A 25,856-nucleotide genomic window follows, 5' to 3' on the forward strand; every position below is an offset into this window, starting at 1 on the left:
TATCTGATGTCTGCGGAGGCTGAGCACAGGACAAGCAGTCCCTGACCCCCATTTCCTGTCAGCACCCACACAGGCCTATTTATACCCTGATTTCTCTGTCCTTTCTTGATTTCAGGTAGATAAGCAGTAGTGATGGTAGTGGTATCATTAGTATCATTGCTAGCAATATTACACAGATGGGTAGTACCCTACAGATTCCTCTTGCTGTAATGAACTTCTGCAGTGAGGACATAACTTTACTGATCTGAGGTACAGCATTTGCAATATGTTGTCACAGGGTCATAATTTTTAATATTCCCTATAATCTGATTAGCATTCTAGCCAAGGTCCCACACTGTGGCACAACAGCTTTCAGGCTGCAAAATGGTGATGAGACATCATTCCCATGTCATAGTGCAGGTCTTCACAGACTATGGCTCCAGAACACTTTAGCTCACTGAGTCTCTGTGTCTGTCTGAAAGAAGAGAGAATTTTAGTTATACCCCTAGTGGATACATTTGCTAATCCCACTGAAGAACTGAATGCATAACATTTTATTTAGAACATCCTCCCTGAGACCGAATTATTTTCTGTTCCTCTTCCTCTTCCACCTACACTCTGAATTTTAATATATTGTGCTATTTTCATTTTCTTTGGTCTGCATAATTCCCCTTACCCACAGCCTTAACTTCTGAGGTTAGTAAGCAACTCATAACTACTGACTTTGGGAATCCAACAAGCCACTGAAGGTCTCCCCTTTGCATAGTTTAGTAGTAGCACTAGTAGTAGCTGCAATAACATGTAATTAATGTTCTGGAAACCTAGAGAGGACAGAGAAATTGGTATGTGTATACAGCCACTAGAGAAAGAGGAGTACAGGCATGAGCCAAGAGGCATGTGCAGGCTTTGCCACCATTCTGAAATAAAAGATGTCAGATATGGGAGAGTAAATGAAAAGTGTATTTACAGCTTTCTCATCACTTTCACCTTTTCCTTCATAATCTATTGGTTTTAGCTTAGCGTCGTGCAAGTTTTGATAAATGATGGTCATGAATTCACATGAGGCTCTGAATTAATCCCTTACGGAGACCAACATGGATCAGGTACAATCTCCTTGCTGGAACTGTACAGTATGAGCTGTTCAAACCAGACAAACAGACAGGGGATGGAGCTATGGGGAGCTAAAACTATGCAGTGATCTTATGTCCCTTAATTTACAAACCCTTGCTTTGCAACATTGGCTGAGGCATTTCAGCCACCCTGAGCACCCCTTGATGGACAAATTTATACCAAATAGAAAGAAACCTGTGGGAATCTGTGATCTTGCAAGTTTTCTATCTAGCAAACTGGGCAGCTGCAAAGATAATCTGTCCCCTGCAGGCATGACAATTAAAATGTGGATTTGTGGAGGAATTGTTTCTGATTTCTCTTTCCCTATTTGAGCTCCTGCTGGGGAACATAAAGATCAGTGGGTTGCATATGCTGACAGGTGGGGAAACAGGCATCAGAGGAGAAACATTTAATGAACTTGGTGTAGATAAAACTTCCTATCTACGCCTTGTGGCACAGAATTATTTACATTAAACTCTGATTTACAACTGAATGACCACTTTCCATAGCAGCACATCTCTGAAATGTTAAAATAGAAGACTGTGCCAATGTAGCTGTAAAGTAACATGGCAGAAAATAAGTTTCAGAGGCTGTTTATTTTCCACCAAGAAAATATCAGGGGCTATTTAAAGCTTCTGGAAATCTCATGAAAAGTTTTCTTCTTGTTAGCAAATGCTTTGCAGTTTCTTCATGGAAATTACTTGCTGAGTTTCTGCCTGGCTGACAGAACATTACAGTCACTGCTTATATTAATCATAGCAGTAGCATAGCACAGGAGATCAGCTGCATTGATCTCACCTGCTGCCAGGTTCAAAGGATGCTCTTACCCATCACTCATGTACACACCAAGCCAAGAGGAACCTATCTGCAGCCCTTTGCTGAGGTCTTACATTGCAATGGGAGAGAATTTTTCCACAGAATTACCATTCACTGGGATAGAAGGAATTATGAAATCTTGCTTCATTTAGACCAGTTTAGTGGCACTGCCTTCACCTGACTGTATCTGTGTTACAGTACTGATATAACACCAGTTAACAAAATGAGACCTTGTCTCAAGTTCTATCAGGCATCAGAGAAGACAGCAAGGTGTATTTGTCTCCATCCTATCTCCTCCTCTTTGATTTTATCTGTTGATGCTGCTATCAGGAAAGGTGCAACTGAATAGATCTGTTGGTCTCCTGGCTGGATTAGTTTGAAGTAGATTATCAAAAGCATTTCAGAAACATTTTGTAGTCTAGCTCCCAGAAAACACCTGCTGCACCTGCTGCTTTGTTTTCCCATCCAAAATAAAATGAGTCCAAACATTCAATAAGTATTCATCAGGAGCATATGTCAGAAAGGAAAATTAAAGCAATTGTGCATTATGGGCCCTAGTCTGCATCTGCTGAATGAGGTGGAAAATGTTTTTTGAAGCCAAGCAGTCCAGTTCTCACTGCTTTTGAAGATACCACCTTACTGCACTTTTTAAAAAAAAATAACCCAAATTGCAGTTAAGGAGGCAAAATAATTCCATGTCATACTCCACCCACATAACTTAATATGAGCAGGCTTAACATTACTTTTATACTTGCTCAGTCAAATGTGTAAAGCTTTTCATGGTGGTAGAGTAGTATCTTTGAACTTCCCAGATTCTCAGAAGTCTTACCTTTAACTATAGAAAATGCTTTCAGATTTTTCAGGACCATGAATATAGTTCCTTGCTTCAAATTGTATTTTTATCTTAATTAAATATATTTGTAAGCACATTTAGCTTTTTAAAAAGAAGTGTTGCAAGACTCCTCCTTTTTCTCATTTATTCCAGCAATCATTACTGACCACGTGAGGCAGCATGGATGCCCATCTGTACAACAGCCACTGACTGGTTTGGCCTGAAATTTCTCCTTTTCTTTCAGAACTATCCATTGCATTTTACTCTTCAATGGTTTGGAACTAGAGCAAAAAATATTCTTAACTGCCAAATTACTTCTAACTGTAAGAGACACATTCTCTGAAGGGTGTCCATTTTCTTAAGGGTGATCTTAAAATGTCTAGCTGTCCCTTTGGTCATAAATTATAACTAAGGATTTTTATTGGCCTCAAACTTTTTGACTTGAAGAGATTTATACAGAAACCATACTGACTAGTCTTTGAGGTACAAGCTTAGAGAATATGGAAGTTGGCCAAAAAGGTCTGGAGCAGGTGAAATGAAGCTGATTAAATGAAAATTTATATCTTAAATGTGATATCTTTAGAATTTCTGATCACAGATAAACCAGATAAAACTCCTGGAATGGAAGTAATGTGGCTATGTTCAGTCAGTTTGAAAGAACTTGGACATAGCTAACATCAACTTTGGAAGCAACTCATTCAGTCCAGCAACTAAAAAATGTTCAGGTCATGAATTTCAGAGACAGGAGGTTCGTGATTTCATGAACCTTATCTTCAGAAAATCTTCACCTTGGTAATGGGAAGATCTCTCTGGCATTTCAAAATGGCACTCTTGTGAAACCTAAATTTTACTATTTCATGTAGAGTCTATTCTTGGGCAGGCCTTTTCCCAGCCTTTTCCAGTGCTGGGGCCTGTCAGTTTTCCTAGTGGATGTAGAGCATCCCAGCTTTGACATTTCACTGTTCCCAGATGCAACTTGACTTAAAACTGCAAACTTGGTGCTATCCTGACCTATAGGGAATTGCAAGGAGGGGTGGGTTTCATTTCATTAAAGATTCTGTCACTCCAGCTGAATTGGCCCAAAACATGGTAACTTCACAGACATATAACCTATTGCAGTTTTACCGGTGAAAACAGTTGGTAAAACCTGAGGGTAACACAAATCAAAGTTACTTTCTTCCTGCTGGTTCCACAAATAAGCTCCTCTTTTTTGAGTAAGGAGCCACTTGCCCTGCATCAGCTCTTTTCAGGGCTCTAAACAGGGACTCCCAGGTCCTGTACCACACTCTTAACACCACTCCCCAACTCCAGCTTAGCTCCATGCACAGCTAAGAGATAGCCAGAAACCTCAGCTCTTTTGTTCTAGGGAACAAAGGAGCCTTCGAAAAATAGAGTTTGAATTTCACAGGTCATCTCTGCTGGGATCTTCTGAGCTCATATCTGAAGCAAATGTATGAGAGCACTATAAAGAAGAGAGAAGTTCTTCCTTTAATGTGAGCACTGGAAGTATCTAATTTAGGAAGCTGGGATTTACAATTATAGCATATCTCTGTTCTCTGGGATGAACAGGTTGACTGTGCCCTCTCTCACAGTGTGAAGTGTGTGGTGTGAGGCCAAGTTTTCTTGAGCAGAGCTACCAGACACCTTTGCCTCCAGGAACATGCTAGTGCTGTGCCTCAGCTCACTGCCTGCCTAAAGCCCTGAGAATCTGACACGCCAAGTACCCCTGAGCCCGAGTCCCTGACAGCATCGTGCTCAGCACAGGCTTTGTAGACACTGCCATCTGCATTCAGAAACATGTCAGAGGAGCCTGGAAGGAAATCTGGTAGGTGTAGCTTTGTGTCAGAGCATTTGCTGAGGATTCAGGAGATCCAGGTTTAGGGTACTGAGCAGAAGGGACTGGCAAGAACCAGAGCCCCAGGCATGCTCTCTTTCAACTTCCCCAGACTTCAAAAGACTTAAAAAAGTTCACCTCATCCTCGTGACTTCTGAAGTGAGGTCCCAAACTGAAGAGCTGAAAATCAGGACAAAACCATGTAGCATATGCACGCCTCTTCTGTAACCACTGAACACAAAAGCAAAATTTTCCCAATTTAGTAGGATGCAAGAAATCATGTAAGTTGCTTTTGACTTTTGTATCTGGAATTTTTCACCTTACCTTTGTCTCAGTCCTGGGCTCCTCTCCTCTTTTTCTTTCCTTCTCACTCTATTTTTTTTTTTTTTTTTTTTTTTGGCTCCCTCAGGTATAATTTCCGAGGCTTCCGCTGGCTCCAGGCTATGATCTTTGCCATAGAAGAAATAAACAGTAGTCCAACACTCCTTCCCAACATGACCCTAGGATACAGGATATTTGACACTTGCAATACAGTCTCTAAAGCCCTTGAGGCTACACTGAGTTTTGTGGCCCAGAACAAGATAGACTCCTTGAACCTGGACGAATTCTGCAACTGCTCAGAACATATCCCCTCCACCATTGCAGTCGTGGGGGCAACAGGCTCTGGCATCTCCACCGCCGTGGCCAATCTGCTGGGACTCTTTTACATACCTCAGGTAGGCTCTCATTTCTCTTGTTGATGTACAGATTGGGGTATTGCTATTTCTAGGGGATGGTTAACTACATTATAGAACCAGGACAAGGAACTGTATTGCTGCCTCTTACACCCTGTTTCAAACAAAGAAAGGTTTACAAATGCAAATGCAATGGTCCTAGCTGTACGAATACATCCTTGGAGGGGCAACACAATGATGAAAAACACTGGTTTTTAAAGTGGCACAACAGTTTACATGAAAAAAGGCAGTGTATTTCCTTTCAAACTTATTATTAATATCAAAACAAGCTAGATGATGGGTTTTTTTCCAAAAATGTATTTGGGCCAGTACAGATATGTGCAGGGGCTGTGCCAGCTTCTCTGTCACAATCTTTGCCAAGACCATGAACTTCTCTCAGGAGGAGTTCAGCCTTCATGGCTTCTTTAATTCTTTAAGCCATTTCTAGTACAATCTCAGGAGGAGAAACAACACAAAATGTGGCAATTTTCTTAAAGCAGAAATAAATCTCATACCAATTTGCAATCCCCAAACACAGAAATTACCAAGCAGCCAGTAACAACATTCAGCCACAGTAACTCAGTCTAGGAGGCTAAGCCTAGTTTATCCTGTGAACATGGGTAATTCAGGTCAATCATTAGCAGTTACCAGTCTTGACAGGTTAGTTGTGATGTTACTTCACTATCATCACATATCATGCCCAGTTCCCACAAAGTCCACTTAAGGCAGAGCTCAGGCATTATTAGTTAGTCTCAGGTCTCTCAGTGTCTCTCATTATTCAAGTATGTCATCTGTAAAGTTGTTGCTTCTGCTGATCAGGTGGTGTGAACATTTTTTCAGGGCTGGCTTGCCTTTCTTTTCCCCTAGGGAAAAAAAACCAAGGGTTTATGAGAGCTTGTAGATATGCCCCACCTTGTGGAGGAGAAGGTGTCATTTGTGTGGTGGTGTAGTTGGGCCATCTTCTGTGTCCCAGTATCCTTCTTGCTCGCTGCTGACTCTATCCATCATCCTATCCTCTTGTTTGACAAATTTACTGCTCTGTCAAGACCCTAAGCAAAGGATGAGACTGGCATGTTATAGCTTAATATTGTTGCTCTTAGTTTTAGATTTCCTCACTGAAGATGACTTGAGGAATAGTGCTTGGCCTTATCCATTTATATATTGGTTTATATAGCCTAACATTTACCATTCTTCTAAGATGAATACAGATACCAGAGCTCACAGGAGTCTTGTGACAGGACTGTGCCACACTCTCAGTCTGTCCCAAGAGGTCTTTATTTCAACCACTGTTCTAATTCCCATCTGCATAACAATAAAAAAGGAAGGATTCTTGTCTGCCTGGTGCACAGTAATATATCTTGTCTATTTAGTGTAATGAGTCGGGCTCTCTGATGCGAAAAAATGGACATTTGGTTTCTGAGCTAGGCAAGAATGGTTTAAGCTATGACAAATATGTGCTATCTAGGTATTGCCCAGACTAGCACTAAAAGGTGACATGTAATAAACACAATGGTGACATTTTAAGGCTTACTGCTAATTTATACATTGCATTGCCAGGTGAACCAGGGCAGTGAGAAGAGTCAGTGGGCTGAAGTGAACATAAGAGGTGTTCGCAGTTCTCAGACTTTCCCTGTGAAATTAGAATGGCATTAGCACTGTGAGGCAGTAGTCTTTATGCAGAGGGTGGTGAAACAGGTAGATGTCAGGGGGTTCAGTCCTGGAATGAAATCTCAGCCAGGTGGTTGAACTGTGACAACAAAAAACAAGCTTTTAAACTAAGAGTTGTTGGGCAGCACTAGAACACACGTAACTGCTGCCATTTATAGCAAGGCCATTAGCAAATCCATGCTTAATAGGCCCTGCATTTCACTACAAATTGGAGGTATATTTACAATTAATGTAAGGCTCATTGCTCAAACTGTTGACATAGAAACCAAAAATGTTATGGCTCCAGTTATGTTTCTCAGTATCTCACCTCAGTGTACCCTTACAGCACTTATGAGCGTGGGGTACAATGTGTGTACCCACTGGCATTAGGTTTTAGGAGATGAGAGTAGCATGGGCAGGAGTCTGTCCAGGGGACAGTATAGCCCTGTGAAAGGAGGATTTGCTTCTGTGTCCCTTGAAACTGCACTAGGAGACCTCTGTCTTCTTGTAGGAACATAAAATTCCAGAGTTTAAGGAGGAGTTAAGATTTTCTATAAATTTCCACTTTGTACAAAGTGAGCTCTTTATAGAAGACTTTTTCAAAGTGAAAGTCATTCCTAAAGAGTTCAAATATCAACCTCAAAATGCATGAGTTTTATAAGTTATCCAGATCTTTAAACTATTCTCTTCTGGGTTTTATGGTTTTTCTTCCTACTTGCAGAAAATCCAAATTATATTTTAAGAGCATATAGCACTTGTTCTGATTATGAAAAAAATATTTTTATAGCTTTAGAAAAGGAAATAAAACCCCATTATAATTGTGGCTCATGGAGCATGGAATGCCTACTGGCTTCTTTGCTCATTCTGGTCAGCAATCAGGAAATACTGCTAAGGTAGTATTGACCAGCATTGCCTTAACACTCTGCTGATACTACAACACATTATTCTTACTTCAGGAAGATGGGGACAGGTGAAGGGCAAGGAGAGACAAACAGTTCTTCTCAGAGTATGTCCTGGATGACAATACCAGCCTGCTGCTTCATGTCTGGTTCTACCAGGCTGCTGCCTCATGCCTGGTTCAGGACAGAGAAAGCTTGCATTTTGTCTGAATTATGTGCGTGGCCTTCATCTATCTAAAAGATACATTCTTCTTTTTTTTTCTGGATTTGACAGGAACTGCAGCAAGGTGTGTGCAGGCTAACTGTGGCTCACCTTCTTGCCAGTCCTCCAAGCTAGCACCTATGTCTTTTTCCCTCAGATCCTTGACCTTACAGGTGGGCACAAGCCTGCTCCAGTGGGGTCTGAGCTGCTGCTCCTTTATGGATGCCTCTGTAGGACAGTCACAGCTAGAAGAACATCCTGAGTTTCAGAGTGTGTCATGTGCAACGCCAGGCTAAGAGTACAGGGTTGCCAGCATGGTGCTCACTCTCTCTACATCCATTCAAGGCTACAGGGGTTGACATAGATGCTAGATAAACGCAGGCAATTTTTTCTCAGGCAGTTGACTTCATGGCGTGTTTTTCTTGGTCCCTGTGCTCTCACAGGTCAGCTACGCCTCATCCAGTCGACTCCTGAGCAATAAGAACCAGTTCAAGTCCTTCCTCCGCACAATCCCCAACGACGAGCACCAGGCCACAGCAATGGCAGATATCATCGAGTACTTCCGCTGGAACTGGGTGGGAACAATTGCAGCTGATGATGACTACGGCCGGCCAGGAATTGAAAAGTTTCGGGAGGAGGCAGAGGAAAGAGACATCTGCATTGATTTTAGTGAGCTCATCTCGCAATACTCGGATGAAGAGGAGATCCAGCAGGTGGTGGAGGTGATACAGAACTCCACGGCAAGGGTCATCGTAGTTTTCTCCAGTGGCCCAGATCTGGAGCCCCTCATCAAAGAGATAGTCAGACGAAACATCACTGGCAAGATCTGGCTGGCAAGTGAGGCCTGGGCCAGCTCTTCTCTGATCGCCATGCCAGAGTTCTTCCGTGTCATTGGCAGCACCATTGGGTTTGCTCTGAAGGCAGGACAGATCCCAGGCTTCCGTGAGTTCCTGCAGAAGGTGCATCCCAAGAAGTCCAACAACAATGGTTTTGCCAAGGAGTTTTGGGAGGAGACATTTAACTGCTATCTCTCCGATGGGTCCAAAAATTCTCCGGCTTCAGCTTCCTTCCACAAGGGCCATGAAGAGGGACTGGGAGCTGGAAATGGAACGGCTGCCTTCCGACCTCCATGCACAGGAGATGAAAATATCACCAGTGTGGAGACACCGTACATGGACTACACACACTTGCGGATATCCTATAATGTGTATTTGGCAGTATATTCTATTGCCCATGCCTTGCAGGATATATATACCTGTACCCCTGGGAAAGGACTCTTCACTAATGGATCCTGTGCAGACATCAAGAAGGTTGAGGCATGGCAGGTAAGTCCTTCATTTGTGTGTCTCTGCAATGTACTTGCAGAAAAAAAGACAAGCTGCCCTGAAGCTCTGACTTTCACAATCCCGGGTCTCAGACACAGCATAAGGTTCCTGGGACATAGCAATCACTGCATGCAGGTTATGCCCACAGGGAATGTAAGGTAAGTTGTGTTAGGTTTGCCTGCAATGAAAGGGGCTTAAACTAAGTTAAATTTTCTTGCATTTGCTACAGGCCAAAAGTGCACACACAGACAATTACCACAGCCTGGTTGACGCAAGGTAACTTGATCATATGTTGAGCCCTTACATAAACAAGAGGGCCTGGAGAGAGCACATGAACAAGGAAAACAGTTTTTAGAGTTCATTTTCTTTGGCAAGTTCTATGTCTTTTGCAATCCCACAACAATTTTCCATACAGGTTGTATTTTTTTTCCACAGTTTTAAGCTTACCTAGGATCAAACTAAAGCAGGTTGAGTAAGGAGGAAAATAAATTGTGGATGTTAGGCATACAATACATAGATGCTTTGTTTTGGCAGTGATATTTGTGAATTGATAAAAACATAGAAACATAGAATATCAGGTTGGAAGGGACCTCAGGGATCATCTGATCCAACCTTTCTTGGCAAAAGTACAGTCTAGACAAGATGGGCCAACACCCTGTCCAAAGATACTAACAACTTAGTCATATTCACCCATTCATTCAAGGCATTCTGCCCACTGGCATATGGATGGTATTTTGACATTTTGTCTTCTGATCCTTTATGAATACTCAACTCCTTGCCATAAGATTGATGCTGTGCTATCAAATGTGATATATAGAATGTGTTTGTAATATCTACTGCATCCTTAAATAGCAGAATTAGCTTGTAAGGCTATCAGATGGAGATACCTGGTTTAGGGGAATCCTGTGATTGCTGGCTCCCTCTGAGGTTTCTGTCTTTCAAAGTTATTCTGCTTTTCAGAAGCATATTGGCATAAGTGGGCAATTCATAGACAGATTAAGATTTAATTGATCTGAAATAAATGTGTTTTTAATTCTTTCCATTATGCCTTTGCCAAGCTGGAAAGTAAAGCAGGATATTCACACCATAGCTAAGTAAATTAATGTGGTGTTTATTGAGGATTCCACAATTGGGAAGAATTTTTGTGTTTCCTCTCATTTCTGTGTTGCTTGTCTGTTGCTGAAGGATGGCTGAATCAAAATGCAAAGCATCCTGCTGACCCAGGCTTTTGGGTATGAATACTTGCCTTAAAGGAGGGAAGTATCAGGAAAGAGTACGTAGGGGATAACAGGACTGGGTAAGAATTTCAGGTGCTACAAAGGAGCAGGCTATATTTGAGATGCCCACTGTTATGTGGCTATCAAGCATATTCATATTTCATATTTGGGCATGTTTTCACTTCATTATGAAATCAAACCCATGAATAGCAGGTAAATGCCAAATCTGTGTGCACACCTACTTCATATCAGGCATTGCGGCTCATTACCCTCAGGAAGCTTTCCTCAGCCCCAGGGGTAATGAGTTCACCTCACAGCCTCCACCAACCTCCAGCATGTCCAGAGAGTGGTTTTCTGACAACCAGACAGAAGAAATCCTGTCTTCTAAAATCTATCTCATCTGCAGTGGTACTTCTGCTGCTGGTCAGTACCTCCCCCCTCTATTCACAATTGGCTCAAAGGTTTTTTGGTAGGAAGTGACCTGAGAGACTGAGGATGGTGCTAGGAAGCCTCCAGGCCTGAGATGTGAGGCAGCAGCTGTTAATCATGTCTGAAATAATCAGCCAGCTGGTGTGTGGGATTGATAAAGCAAACCCTATGAACTTGTAGCTCCATTAGCCTGAGTTCAAGTCCTGAGCAGCCCTTGCCAGTGGGGTGCGTGGCTGGGAAGGATAAATGGTATTCTCCACAATTTTTCTATGTACTATTTGGTTTTGTTGCCTTTCGGTGATGTTATCCCAGTAACACATATTATTTGCTGTGTGCTAATTGTTAATTTTATGGGCTCAACATACAAACCTTTTCTGGGGAACTGGTTTAGCTAATTTGTGGAGAGTGATTGTGTGGGTCTGTATATAAAAATAACATTTTTACCTCAGTGAGCAGTTCGCTTGAACGCTGGACAGCTGGAAGCCTATCACTGAATTGGTTTAATTGGCTGCAATTCTCCTATTAAGAATTTACCATCTACTCTTTGAGAAAGCTGTAAGAATGTTTCAGCAGGGGGACCAGGGGATTTCATAGTGCCCTCCAAGATGAGATACCAAATACTAATGACTTGCTTCTTTTTTTATTGGTTCTTCTTTTTATTTATGTGGTTATAGCTACTTGTTTAAGAAGCTGCCTACTCGTTTTCTTCACCTGAGTCAGTGGTCTGTGACAGACCCTATCCATAAATCTATCTTCGCTTCCTTTTGTTTTAGCAATGCCTCTGAAGCTGTCAGTGAGCACCTCAGCTGGAGATGGGGTAGGGATCAGGCTGCTGTAGCATGTGTGGAGATGTGGGCACAGAGAGAGCTGGTGAGTAGGCAGGGCAGCTTCCAGGCAGAGCTGTGCCACTTGCTCCACATGCAGAGCTGCCCACTGGGATCAGAGTCTTGTATCTAAAAATGCAAAAACTGGCACTTCTATACTCTACGTAAAATTGCAGCCCTTAATAGCATGTCTGTGCTGTCCTTATTCTGAGACATGTATTTGCCTGCAGCTGTCATGTTTTCAGAACCTGCCCTGCTGCAAAGCAGAAGATAATCCAGGTGCATGGGCTTGCAAGATGCCTGCAAAGAGCAGATAGCATTCTCTGCACATGCTATTGTATCCTGCACAATACTGACCAAGATCAGATTAATTACTTCTTTTTGCAGTGTTCTGTTCAGGAAATAAAAAAGGTGCAGTACAATAAAAAAAAAAAAAAGCAAGCAATTTCCATCACATTTGGAAAAGGCAAAATTTTACCCAAAGTACTCAGGATGGAAGTGCATGACCACAAATAGTGTAACAGAAAGAATCCTCTTAAAGGATTCTGTCAGCTCTGCATATCAGGTCCCCATTTTTTCTTTCACTGCTGGGCTGTGATTATTTGGGCAGACTGTATTGAGTAGGGTTAATTCTGTGTGTGACCCTGGTTTGTGGACTGGCCTCCTCCTAATGCAGGCCCTCCCATAAGATACAGAATAGCAGTGGAAAGGTAGGGCAAGAGAAAGGGTATGGGTTCAGGATTCCTGTATTGATGCTGCCTTTTTGTCAAAATTCCCTGCATCTTTGGCTTGCTGCTCCATAACAGGTCAGACAGTTTGGTTTTGGAGCCCTTTTTCTTCACATCTTCCTTGATAAGATTTTCCAGGTCACTCAAGTTCCTTAATTTTCTTGGTCTCTGCTCACAAGGGTATTCCCATGGCCACTTCTATCAGCAAGTCCATCTGTTCTTTTTTCAGTTCCCCTCTGAGCAAAAATTTATAACCCTCTGTGGCATTTACAGGAGCCTGTCTGGTGTCTCTCTTATTCCAAACACTGGGTGTCCTGCAAAAAATAAGAGGAAAATGAGTAAGGAATCCTGATCTGTTCTTCAGAGCAAATATTTATTATGTTATATTCTTTCTGTGGGAGGAGAGACCTGTCTTTACCTCAGATATAGTTCATTCTGTGTATCTGCCCATTCGTTTGGCTTCTTGAGGATTACCAACAAGGAGCTGTTGGGCCTCTCTGTCTCACAGTAAAAGCTTTTCAGTTATATGAGGCTGACAGGTTTCTGTGGATTTGAGAAAGCAAAGGTGTGCAGTTACAGGGAGAGCATCCTTAGGTGGACAACCAGATAATTTGCAGGATGTGGTTACGCTGCAGGTTGTAAACCTTGGCAGGTTCGTGAGTGAAAAATGAAATAGCTCTTCCAGGCACTAAGGCAGAGCATGAAAAATATGCTGTCCTAATGATAAGCAGGTTAAAGACATGCTCATGTAAATTATTCTATGTCTAGAAATCTGATTGACCTCAGACTTAGTGAAAAGTTGCCATCTGTTGCTCCACAAAATCAAAGCATATACAAATTTGCTTCACCTAGCAACACCTAAAATCTTTTATTATACCTATGTGCCTCCTAGCCAATCAATTCTGCAAGGCTTTAAAGAAGTGAATGATGCCTTACATGACATCCAGACCTTTGAGCCTACAGGCTTATCTAATCAATTTTGTGTCTGTTGAGCTGTATAGGCCCATGTGAACAATTAAAATGGTGCTTGGAAAACAGCTCGTTTGGTGTAGAGAATGAAACAGTATCAGAACAGGAATTAACTGAGGCTGGTGTGAAAATTAGTCATTCAGTAAGAACTGAAATGAAGAGAGGGGAATCCACTGAATATCAGTCAACTGCAAAACCTTCTTAAGTCTACACTACAAATGCACTGGAGGTATATTCATTATGAATAGAAAGCAAGCATTTCACCAGCGTGCCTTTGTTGTGGGAGACTGAATGGAGAGGCAGACAATTTGAGCCACAAGCAGAAATGTGTGGGTTAATAGAGCAAACACAGCTGTTTCCCCACAAGGGAAATAAACAGATGATCACCTGTTCATCAGTTTGGAGATAACATTTTGCCATCAGCTGAGAACATCACTTGTGAACTAAGCAAACAATAAACAGCCTGGCACTGGGAATTTTAGGGAAGACTCCTTGAGATGCTCATATAATGTCTGTAGCAACTTCAGATAAGAATTATTCCTTGAATTACCAAGACATCAGTATCTTTTACTGATGTAAACATGGCATGATTTTGTTACACAAAAGGATGTAAAGGTGCTTCTAGGACTGACCCAATGCTACTCACATATGGAGATGGTGGCAAAGGGCACTCTGAGAGGCCTCTAAAGGCACTCAGAAAGTGAGGTGATGAAACAAGTGGATTTATCAAATTCAGTTTCATGTTATAATCAGTCCCCTGACTTGGCTGATTTCCATTTATCCCAAGGTAGGGTTGAAGCTCACTTCAAAGACATGATAATCATAGCATAGTTTGTTATTTCTTGTCTTTCTGGGTTCTCAGCTGTCTTCACAGATGCTTTACTAACCAGCCACACAGTTTAACCCCCTAAGTGAACTTCCAATCACTGTGTAGTACTGGTGTTTCTTGACACGATGGGTGAAGTTTGTAGGAAGAGCAAATCACTTTTCATGGCATATAAAGGACCCTTTTGCCTTGTAGAATTAAGAGTGATCTCCCCACTAGAGCAGAAGCATAGAACTCAGGTTTAATGAGTGACCATTTTTTTGTTAAAAGAAATTACACCTAGTATGCATTATCAGTTGTTTGTCATACTAACAGAGACAACTTACTCAGAATTGAAGTAATTGATCCTATAGTGCCAAATAAAAAAGTATTTACAGTGGAAAGTTGTGACTTCCTCCTGGCCTAGAGGTAGACATGGTTCTTCAAATCAAATCAGCAGTATTCTGGGCATGATGCAGTTTCAGATCTTCTTGAGACTTGGAACAGACTGGTCCATAGAGAGCTGTTACATGAAAGAGACAGTGAGTGGGTGCAAACTGACACACATAAATACTCATTCTCTGTATAGCTGGATAGACAAGGCATTAAACATCTCCCAGAAAAGACATTTCAATCAGGTTTTGCTTACGCTAGCCATTATATGTGAATTATGCTACTTGAAAGCACCGACCTTATAAGTTAACTATCATCTCTATTATTCACTTTAATAATTGGGCAGTTCATTATACAGTATTTAACATTAAATTTGTACTTCAATTAATAAAAAGAGACCTATCTTAGGCTTTTAGATTCTTCTCTGTAACAGTTACTGTGCAGCATGATGACATCCCAAGAGTATTGAAACATTATTTACTCAGTGAGGTCTTCTGCCAATTGATTCTTCACTGTTAATATACACAGCACCCTGGGCCACTATACCAATTGGATTTCTTCATATTATATTTGTTAAAAATGAAAAACAAAGCTACTATGGCATCAAGTCTAGACTAGGTGGCCATGATTCTTTCATATCATGGCTCTAGGTAAAGACATCAGGAAATAGAGTACAGTACAAAACACCCTGTAACAGCACTGGTAATTCACTCTCACTGTTCCTGTACCACTGCCTCTCTCTGGACAGAGACCACCTCACTCCACAAAACCTTAACAGGAACTCAAAATGTTTAAATGAAATCACTTCCCAAAGGATCACGCAGTTTGAGATCTTTAGCATAATGAACTATGTAAATGTACACCATGTTCAAGAAAATCATCTTGATCCATCTGATGGATGCTTTATACCCTACGTATTTCAGTTTTGAAGGGCTGTGTTTGCCAGTCAAACCTGTGTTTAGCAAGATTTATTTTCCCCAAAGACATGCTGACCAGCAGACCTTCTTTTTATTAGTATGATCTACAGCAGGTCACATCTCTTGCCACAGACCATGTCTTATTTGTAGTTGGGATTTGAGTGACCTTTAGTTTTATTGGTCCTTACTTGGCCTTGCTCTATTAGATTTATAAGTCCAGATGAAGTACTCATCATTCTTCTCAATGTAGTATTTATGCACATTATTCCTCAGTCTTATATTGGTAAATTGCACAGAGTGGGATAAAGTAGTAAGGTTTGTTTTCTGTTGTCAACTTACTCATCCTTCTTCTTGGCATATATTCAGCATTCCTCTAGCAGCCTCAGCACAGCCAGACAATGAAAAAAATCCCACATTTACATACTCTTATTACCTCCCCACTTGTATGTGCACACATCACGTTCCTGCCCTTGCCACAGCATGCGATGCAAAGGTCACATTGTATTGGCAGTAAAACTTTGCAGGATGTGGTACCCTTTCTGTGCCTGTGGCTGCCATGATGCTGATGTCTGAACTTCACTGTAGTAAACACAGATGTGACAGCACTATCTGCCAGAATGCTTTGTCTTGATTACTATTTGCACTGATGTTAGTCCATGCATTTTTTTGCGAATTTTCCTAGCAGTGGTGTTGTATTTCCTGCCAGAGGAAATATGAACATATGAAAATGAACAAAAAGATGAACATACTGGGTAACAGTGAGGTACTGAGGCTGGAGAAATTCCCCATTAGCTGATGATCTGTCTCTGCCAATACCTGTTTTTACAAACCTGTTGGGCAATTATTGATCCAGGAATGGATGCTTTACATTAATGTAAAACTCAGATTTACTTCTAAAGGGGTACATTTGTCAACCAAATTTGGATTTAGTAAGATCTGTGTCACTCAAAGCCTTACTGGCTGGTGACAATTACATTTCTGTACTATAATTCTGTATTAATTCATTCTCAACCCAAAACTCCAGTTTTCCCATTGTTTTTCCTGGGACTGATGAACAGGGATATGGATAGGATTGCAACCTAGAGACTGACTCTGGAGTTGCCCACTGAACAGAAATACAAGCCTCTGTAAGAGGTTTTAGCTCTGATTCATGCCTGGCATGGACCAAAAAGGAGGAAAACTTCAGGCTGCTTGCTGGCAGTGCATTGTATACCCTAAAGGTGGATTGGGGTTGCTGTGGAATAATATTAGATATGATATTGACTTTGTCATTCAAAGCCAGTGGCATTTTTATGTGTATATCATAAACCTACTGTATTAGCACTCTTTTTATTGCTTGTGGAGTGCTGTGATGAACTGTCTGGTTCTGTCAGCCTTTAGATCCAATTTAAATTGCCTGGCCTGTTCTCTAATCTCTTTTTAATGACCTTCTGCCTCTTTTAGTGTCACATTATGGCTCCAAAACAAGTGCCCTTGGGATAAGGATGTCCAGGGTTTTTTTCTGATAACAAGGGCAATATCATTTAGCTTGCCTGCTCATCTTTAGCTGTCTCTTTAGCTTTCCATCCTCTTTTGCCACCTCTTACAGTGTTTTCGTGAAGGTCTGGCATGCATGACACCTTTCAATTTTAGCTTGTTCTAGAAATTTCATAATATGTTGCCTGGTGTTTTTTTCTCTTTTTTTTCCAGGGGGTTTTATGTTCTGCTTTCCATGGAGCAAGCCATAATAAATAGTGCTCTTTGAGCTTTATTTGTATGATAACAATAGCAACATACCATTACTCCTTAATTAATGAGCTTTTTTTTTTTTTTTTTTTTTTTTAGTGAACACAGCCAGAATTCTGAACTGGTAGTGGATTTAACATTCAGTCCTTTCCTCTAGCTTGTTCAGGAAATTTCTCCATTCTGTGGTGTACTGAGACAAAGGCTAGTCACAAATATTCATTTTGTATAGCTTTACATTCCACAGCTAGGGGTTTTCCTCAAACATTATTTTTCCTTTTGCTGCCATGACTTTTGTTCTGATTACTAGGAACTGCATTAGTGCTTGCACTTAAGAAACCTACTGCAGTCAGTACATCAGATTAAGTCTGTTTGGGATGGCACTGAACTGGGATAAAGGCCACTCCAGATGCCTCCACACTCTAGGGAACTAAAAGCACAATATCAAGCTTTGGGCCAAACAAATCTTTTGTGGTACCATAATAAAGCTAGATATTAATTCAGGACAGAAAAAGAAGAAAATGTTAAAGGATCTCTCTTTTTCCCCTAGACAAACTCACTGATTACAGTTAAATGAAATCACGCTGTCCAAACAAACATTTTGACAGGCTCAAAATTAAGGGTTTCCTCCTTTTCCCACTAAAAAAAAGTAATTACAGTTATGGGACTGTGACTTGAAGGTCACATTTTTAAGTTTGACTTTAAAAAACTAATTTGTACTACATTTCAGTTGACTGGTGGGTGCTTTGAAAATAAAAACATCTCACATTTCACATTATTATTTTCTAATGTAAATCTTTGGTTTCAGAAAATACTATAGCTGCAGTGGATGTTCCTACTCTGATTATTTCCTCATGTATTGTGTGCATCCAGTTGAGGCCAAGTATATGAACACTTTCTTGCTATATTTTCCAGTCAGGTCACACTTAACAAAATCACATGCTTTATGAGAGCATGTTAAGCAATGTATTGTTAGCTATCAGCTTTGCATTAAGCAAGCTCAGGACTTGCATTCTACAGACAAGTGCCCTTAGAACTGCAGGTGTGCACATGGCCAGAATTAGTTTTGGAGGATCTTCAGCAAACAAAATATCTTGGTCCCATCCCTACTGTGTCCTGTGATTTCCTAACTCTGGAAAACCAGACGTGCGATGCCAAAATACTGCAAGATCATTTCTTGATTCCTCTGGGAACCTCTGTGACTCAGCAGACAGGTCTTAGATCCAGTTTTGTAATGGCATTCAGGCATCTGAAAACACCAGTAAATACCTATTGGGAGTTTCTAAAGTTATCTCTGTTTGACTTCACTTGTGCAACCACTGTTGTGAAGTCCACTAGGTTTGTGGTTTTGAATTCTTTCTGGGAATCCTTGTAAACATAATACTGTAGTAAATCTGACCCTAAATCAGATTAGCCACATTTTGTATCAAGTCCTATTTTGAAATGCATGGCTTTGACATTTTAGGTTTAGGTGGTTTTCTTCTGCTTTTGTAACAGCTCTTCATTTGTTACTTCTGTCATCTTACTCTCAAGAAAGCATCAAAGATGCTGTGTTTTGAATCAGCAAGCAGTGTCTCTTGGTTGCTAACTAGAAAACCACATAAGCTAACCCATCAAGCCCAATTACAGGCTGTCCAAGCAGTCCTTGTCACAGGAAACTCTAGATTTCATTGGTTTTCAAGCAGATTGAGAGCTCCCAGCACAGCATGAGACAAAGGAAGCACCAAGCACCTGACAATGAGCAGCAAGTGAGGTGTTTCCACAGAACCATAAAGTCATTAAGGTTGGAAAAGACCCCTAAGATCATCAAGTCCAGCCATCAGCTCAGCTCCACCATGCCAACTAAACCATGTCCTGAAGTACCCCTTCTATACATTTTTACAACACCTCCAGGGATGGTGGCCACCACTTCCCCAGGCAGCCTGTTCCAACACGGTCTTCATAGTTTCTTCCTCTCCTGATTTCTTCAAGTTTCTGTCAAGGGCCTCTCTCTCACAAATAGAATACAAAATGTTTGCATGAGTGTCCATGTCAGCACCACTGCTGCCCCTTGTCCAGCAGAGGGCACTGGTCAATGGAAGAGGGGAAGAGATCCATCTCTCAGCTGCCTAGGGATGACATATCCATGATGGAAGCAGAAATGAACCAAACCAATTATCAGTTAAACTACGCCAATTTCCACATTCTATCATGGCTGCTTGATGTTCTGTACTTCTCTAGAGACCTGATAGAGTCAGTCAGCTTTGCAGGGGTCTCTGCTTCTGTGAGGATGTGTCACCTCTGTCTCACAAATCACTACATGTGTCATAAACTGTTGAACACTCCCACAGTTCTGCTTCTCTTCAAATGGAAGTCAGAAAGGCTGTCTAAGAGATATCATAACCACTTCTGAACCTCTATAATCTTCCTTTAATTTTCTTCTTTTCTTACCAAGTGACTAGAACTAACTGCATTTTCCAGAGGAAACTGAACTATTGATGTATATATTGGCACCATATTTTCCATGTAATTATCTTTCATATCCTAGTATTTTGTTTGCTCTTTCAACTGCATAATGCAGGGAGTGTTTTTACTGAGCTGCCTACAACAATGAGCAGGTCTTTTTCTTGGGTGGTTAGTTAATTTATTTTCCAATAAAGGTTATGAATTGTTTAAATTATTACTTCTAACATACGGCACATTGTATCTGTCACACACACTTAACCTTCAGTCGTGCTGTCCATTGACCTACATAGCTTTATGAGAATATAATTCAGGCATTATCAAAGCACAACAACTTTTAATGTTCTTGAGTTATTCTCAGCCTTTGTACATCTATTCTTGAAGCCCTGTTTTTCTTTCAACTCTGTTCAACAACTTTTTCTTTCACTCTGTTTTTAAGTCTCTGGCAGATCTAACATTTCACCAGAGCTGGAATGTCCACTCCATCTTTCCAGAATTCCTTTGCAGTATTGTCAGTGAATCTCTGGCTGACTGACATTGTTCTCTCTATAACTCATTGAAACTACCCATTCTTCCAGAATTTATCTCCCTTTGTTGATCTGCACTGTTACCAGCCTGGCAGTTTCAGTCCTGGAATACAGCCTCATCCTTGTAGGGTGACAACTAATCTTCATTATTTTACCATGAAGTTCCCAGCATCCCAACTAGAGACCAGGCACTTCTTGGTCATGGGGCTGGACACATGCAACAGAAAAGCATCTCACTGTGTTGTGTTTGCACTGAGAATCCCAGCTCTGTTCTAGGGCCCTTTCAATTTCCTCACTTGGGTTACCTTTACAGTGATAAAAAATATTAATTGTCATTTAGGGAGAATGTCACAGGGAGTGCATGATAGTGAATCATATCCATCACTGGCTAAAGAAAGCTTTTCTCTTCTGAATGGCCTTCAGAAAAAGGGGAAATCAGCAATGGTGGCATATCCTAGCATCTTGGTTTAAAACCAAAAACAACAACAATATCAGGCCTACACATTGACCCCATCAGTGTGCAATGGCAGAGGAGGAGGAGAGATTACTGGGGAGAAGGAGAGTTCGGTTCCTGCTGGCAAGAAGAATGCTTTTGGCAGAAGAGCTGGGTGCAATTCCTCTTCCCCTGACTCGGGCTTCTGGAAACAGGTATTACTGACTCAAGGGACTAGGGCCAGCACCCTGCTGCCTGCTAGGTCCTTTAGCAGTACTAGCTGATGTTGTGATGAGAGCACTACCTTTGAGCAACCAAGAACCAAGAGTTGGTCCTATATAAAATACAGTAAAAAGCTAATCTAAAGTAGAGAATGCAGCAGGAATTAAACACGGATATAGACAGTAAAAATCAGAGCGTTGCTCACATGTAAATAATGATCAATACATGGATAGATGGAAACCAAAGGAGCAAAGGAAGAAAATCTATTGTTTCAGGAAACATTTCCGTTACAGTATTTTAAAAGTGACTCTTTCAAAACTGGCTTGAGCATATTTTCTCCAGATACGTGAATACTGGCAGAAACTAAAACCTGTATGCCAGGGCCACTGGGCTAATGCGATAGCTGAGCTCTCAAATACTTAGGCCCATTACAACATAAAGTATAAAGTATATTTTCCTGGTACCTAATTAGGAATCTGAAACAAGAGACGAGAATGAGCCCTCAGCAATTCAGAATAAAAGGGAGGAGTTTCCATCTTTGGTACAATAATGAGCTTTTCATCTTCACATTAATCCCTGAAATGGAATTATTTTCTGCTCTCAGGATCGGCACCCTACCAAAGCAAAGAGAAAAAGATTTGGAACCCACAAGCTCAGAACTGTTTTACAGGCCTGGCTATAGCTAGGAAGACAGAAATTAAAATTCAGTGTGAGAAAATACATGCTAACTCTTCAGACAACTGTGTTAGAAACTGTGTGTTAGAAAGAACAAACCATTTGGTTTTTGTGGCTGCAGACACTTGTAATATGCCCTGCTTCAGTTCCCTTGCAGGATCATTTGACCTAATGAGGAAACATGTTAGAAAGACACAGCAAAAGGAACCCAAGGATATTAAATCTTTACTGGTATAAGGAGGGTAATTAAGAACCTGTCACAGCAACCCATAGTAGATCTGGATACTTACATTTATTTTAAAACTAACAAGACTAGAGCTTTTCATCTGCTGAGTATCTCACTTTTCCCACTTTTGTTTAGCCTGTCTGCTATAAAAAAACACACCCATACATACTGCTTGCAGCTAGCAAGTAGGACATTCATGCACTCCCATAGTTATCTGTGGTCTGACAGTGTTTACTATAAATAAGGTTTTTTCCTATTACCAGCTCCACTAGTGACACAAAGTAAGTGTATACTGCAGATCAAGAAGAGGTGAAGAAAGGCTAAGGAAGCTGGCAAGGAAAAACAAAAGTATGAAGTGGTGTTTATTAAAAGCAAGACAGCATCCTTCAAATAGCTGAGTTATGTCCAGTGAGTAAAACTGGAAGCAACATAAACTCTGGCAGGTTAAATGTCAAAATAAAATAAGGCAGGCAAAAACCAGAATGAGGAACATGCTATAAATGGGATAAAAGTTCATAAATCCTTTTTTAAGCACGTCAGCAGTAGGAGTGTCTGTCGAGCCACAGATTATAACTGCAAAAGACAAGGTAAGGCCATCGCAGAAGGAAAGCATGCTCTTTATGAACAAACCTGAGAAGGTTCCTGAGTTTATTTATTTATGGGGGACTTGCAGAGGGTCTGTCTGACACTGAAGGGACTGTAGAAGAAGCTAAGGGACACAAGAGCAAAATGAACCTTAATACTTCAGTGCAAGCAATTGATGTCCGTCCCAAGAGCTCTGCAAGAACTCACAGATGAAGCAGATGAAGCTCTGGGTATGGTGACCACTTAGAACAGTCTTGAGCTCTGAGGCCTAGAAAGTTGACAGATGTCACAACAATTTTTATAAGGGTTCTGAAGGAGATCAAAGAAACTAGCAAAGCCTGACTGAGCCCACTATTAGAAACTGTGGTCTAAAAAAATAAAAAATAAAAAAAAGATTAAAAAAAAATAGAACATACTAAGAAGTATGAAGTCACCATGACTTTCGTAAAGAGAAGCCCTGCCTCACAAACCTTCTGAAGTTCTTGGAAGTCCTCAGGATGTATGTGGAAAAGAGAGATCATCTTCACAGAGTATGCTAAGGCTTCTGAAATGTAGTCTGTCACCAAATTCAGTCACTGAATGGATAAACAGTTGCTTGAAAGATAGTTAGCAGAGGATATAAATAAATGGTCAGTTCTAACTAATCACAAATTATGTCTTTGAGCTTGAACATGTCCTTGGGTGGCTCTGTCTGAGAAGCAGTCAAAGAAGCAAATGCACTGTTTTCACACTGGAAAAGGACAGAGAGTGCCCTGAGGCCATTTTATTAATTCTTGGTGCATCTCATTTCAGTAGCATGTGGTGGTCTCAGAATGGATGAAGTAGACCGGAAAAAGTTTGAAGAAGGGCCAATGGAACAGCTTCTGTACAAGAAGCAGCAATTTTTAATAGGATTTATCAGCCTGGGAAAAAGGTGGCTGAAGAAAAACATGACAAAGGCTTTTAAAATCCTGAGAAGCATGGAACAGGTGACTAGCAAATGACAGGTTTTTGCCTCTTTCAGAATGACCACAAAGGGCATGAAAAGAAATTTGTAGCTGCTCTGTTCTCACAGGCAAGAAGTGGTACTTTTCTCATAAAGTGTAGATCTCCTTGCTGTAATAGGCAGTGGATGTGAAAAGTCTGCACAGACGCAGAACACAAATGTGCAGAACACACATGTGCAATGTCAGGGAAGAAAAACCCACTACAGGTTATCAAGTACAAAGACCTTTGACCCAGGAAGTCACTGAGCTGCAAAATGTGTGAGGGTATTCTTGGGAAATGTTAAGTCCCCCTCTACTCGTGTGTAGGCATTTGCTATTGACCATGGTCAGAAACAGGTCCTAGGGACATGGGCTGCTGATCTGACCTAACACGACTGTAAATTTGTTTTTATGGCCCTTCTGTAAGAGTGAAAAATGTGCTATCCAGAGTATCTAGATTGGATAAAGCATGAGATGTTAGATGGATGGTGTTCTGATTAAAAGGAATTGTAATTCAATGAGGGGGGGAAAGAAGGAAAAATTATTAAAAGGAACATCTGAAAACAGCAGCTTGCAGAACATTCTCCCTGCAGGCTTCCACTAGCTATTAGCAGTGTATTCGAGCCATGAGGTCAATACTTCTTCAGTAAACTCTTCATTCCAGGGTATGATACATGCATTCCTGACAAGTGCTCTTTCCCTTGCTGAAACAGTGTCTTTTAAGCCTTTGTGGATTGAGTCATGAGTATTTATGTTTCTATCTTTAGTTACAAAACACAGGGACATATTTTAACTGTAAAGCCTTTATCTAATGATTGATAGACTGGTGCCTATAAGAGTCTCATCGTTATTCAGAGTCTATAACTTCCTCTTTTAAAGTTTAAAGGTTGCTTATACAGTCCATGGCTCTTGAAACCGCATTTTCATCATGTAGAGCTCAAAGGTTGTTGTATGATGTACAGATTTTCTTACCATCTAGAAAAGGAACAAGCCCTAGTAGTCATTCAGTTACTATTTCATGAAGCTGCCCCTCAGAAATTTAGACTTGAAGGCAAACTTTGGAATTTGCTGGAAAGAAAAAACAGATGTTGTTACTCCTACTGCTCCTGTTGCCCCTCCGCTGGGGATTCTAAATAGGTCATGAGTCTTTCCTGCATGAGTTGATACACCTGGTGTCTCCTGTTCCCCAGCCAAGGCTGCATAATTGAAGCTGCTATTCTGTGCCTGGGGAAAGACAACATTAAGTGCAGATTAGTGCTTTTATATGAATATTTACCCACCAGACAGTGATACCAACTCACACACAAAATTGTTCATAACCTGAATCCTCACATGTAGTGTGAGTTTGATGAAAGGAAACATGGTGCTTAACTAATCCTACAAAAACCCTCAAGAACCAAGGCATATGTGTTACTTTCTAAGAAGCTTTATGTCAGGAGGTAAGGCAAACAATAGACTAGTTGAGTTGAAAGTTATGAAGTTAAACAAGCAAACAAAAAGAATGGCATCCAGATAATTGAGAAGTTTCTCCGCCATTCATCTCTCTGACTGTAAGACCAGGCAGCCTCCTGCCACTGCAGCTGGCTAGGAGAGGCCATACATGAACTGAAGAAGACTCAGTATGACTCTTGCAAGATTGCCCCCTAATGCCTGTAGTGACTGTAATCAATAGAAGTGCTAGGTCTGCACCTCCTGTCTGTACAGCTAACAGGCAACCCAGGGCTGATACTTAAGTTAGTCTACTGTTCAGCAGAGTTCTGCAGTGCTGCACAAGAGCCTGATATGCACTTGGAGTCATAAGAAACCTGGCATTCAGCTCAACATAACTACTCAAACCTGATCTGGATGTTAAAGCTGCAGGTGTCACCCTGTGGTAGGTGCTAGAATCTGCAGAGGAATGCAGGTTCTATGGGACCCTATGCTGCTGGTGGATGAGGTTCCTGCTAACACGTTTAGGTTTGCAGCCTCACTGCAGGTGAGGCCAAAGGGAGTGGATGGAGCACAGACACCACTATGGATCTGCAGATCCTGAGTCATCTGTTCTGACCTAAGAGCTGCCTTGCCCTCTTCTTGCACTGTTTCCTGCTGGAGCTGGGCAAGCAGCAGCTTCTTGGGTGCTCCTTGGGGACAGGGGGAGGAGAGAGGAACGATCTCCTCTTTCCTTCCACACAGCAGCCAGTGCCTGCCCCTCCACAGCAAGTGCCCCATGACCACCAGAAGGTGAGGTTTTCTAAAGACAGGTCCTGGTTCTTCAGTGAGATCATGGCAGCTGCACACTTTATGGGAGGGGTGGTCTACAAAGGGGGACCAGGGGGAGATGAGAAAAACAAGAAAAAATCCTGTCTCTACCATCCTAGCTATTATTCAAAGGCTGAATACTGAGTGTGGCAATATTTTGATACCCCTCCATCCACATCACA

The 25,856-nt window shown here is 41.3% G+C and overlaps 1 protein-coding gene across 2 annotated transcripts in view; it reads left to right on the forward strand.

Annotated features, from left to right (window-relative positions):
• The window catches only part of CASR (calcium sensing receptor), a 78,777-nt gene that overhangs the window by 39,753 nt on the left and 13,168 nt on the right, over positions 1-25,856 (forward strand). For both annotated transcript variants that reach the window (XM_071761536.1, XM_071761526.1), the window contains exons 3-4: positions 4,981-5,287; positions 8,476-9,357. In XM_071761536.1, coding sequence (XP_071617637.1) covers positions 4,981-5,287; positions 8,476-9,357 — 1,189 coding nt within the window. The remainder of the gene's footprint in view (positions 1-4,980; positions 5,288-8,475; positions 9,358-25,856) is intronic.

The sequence above is a fragment of the Heliangelus exortis genome, chromosome 1, assembly GCF_036169615.1.
Source record: "Heliangelus exortis chromosome 1, bHelExo1.hap1, whole genome shotgun sequence".
NCBI classification, from domain to species: Eukaryota; Metazoa; Chordata; class Aves; order Apodiformes; family Trochilidae; genus Heliangelus; species Heliangelus exortis.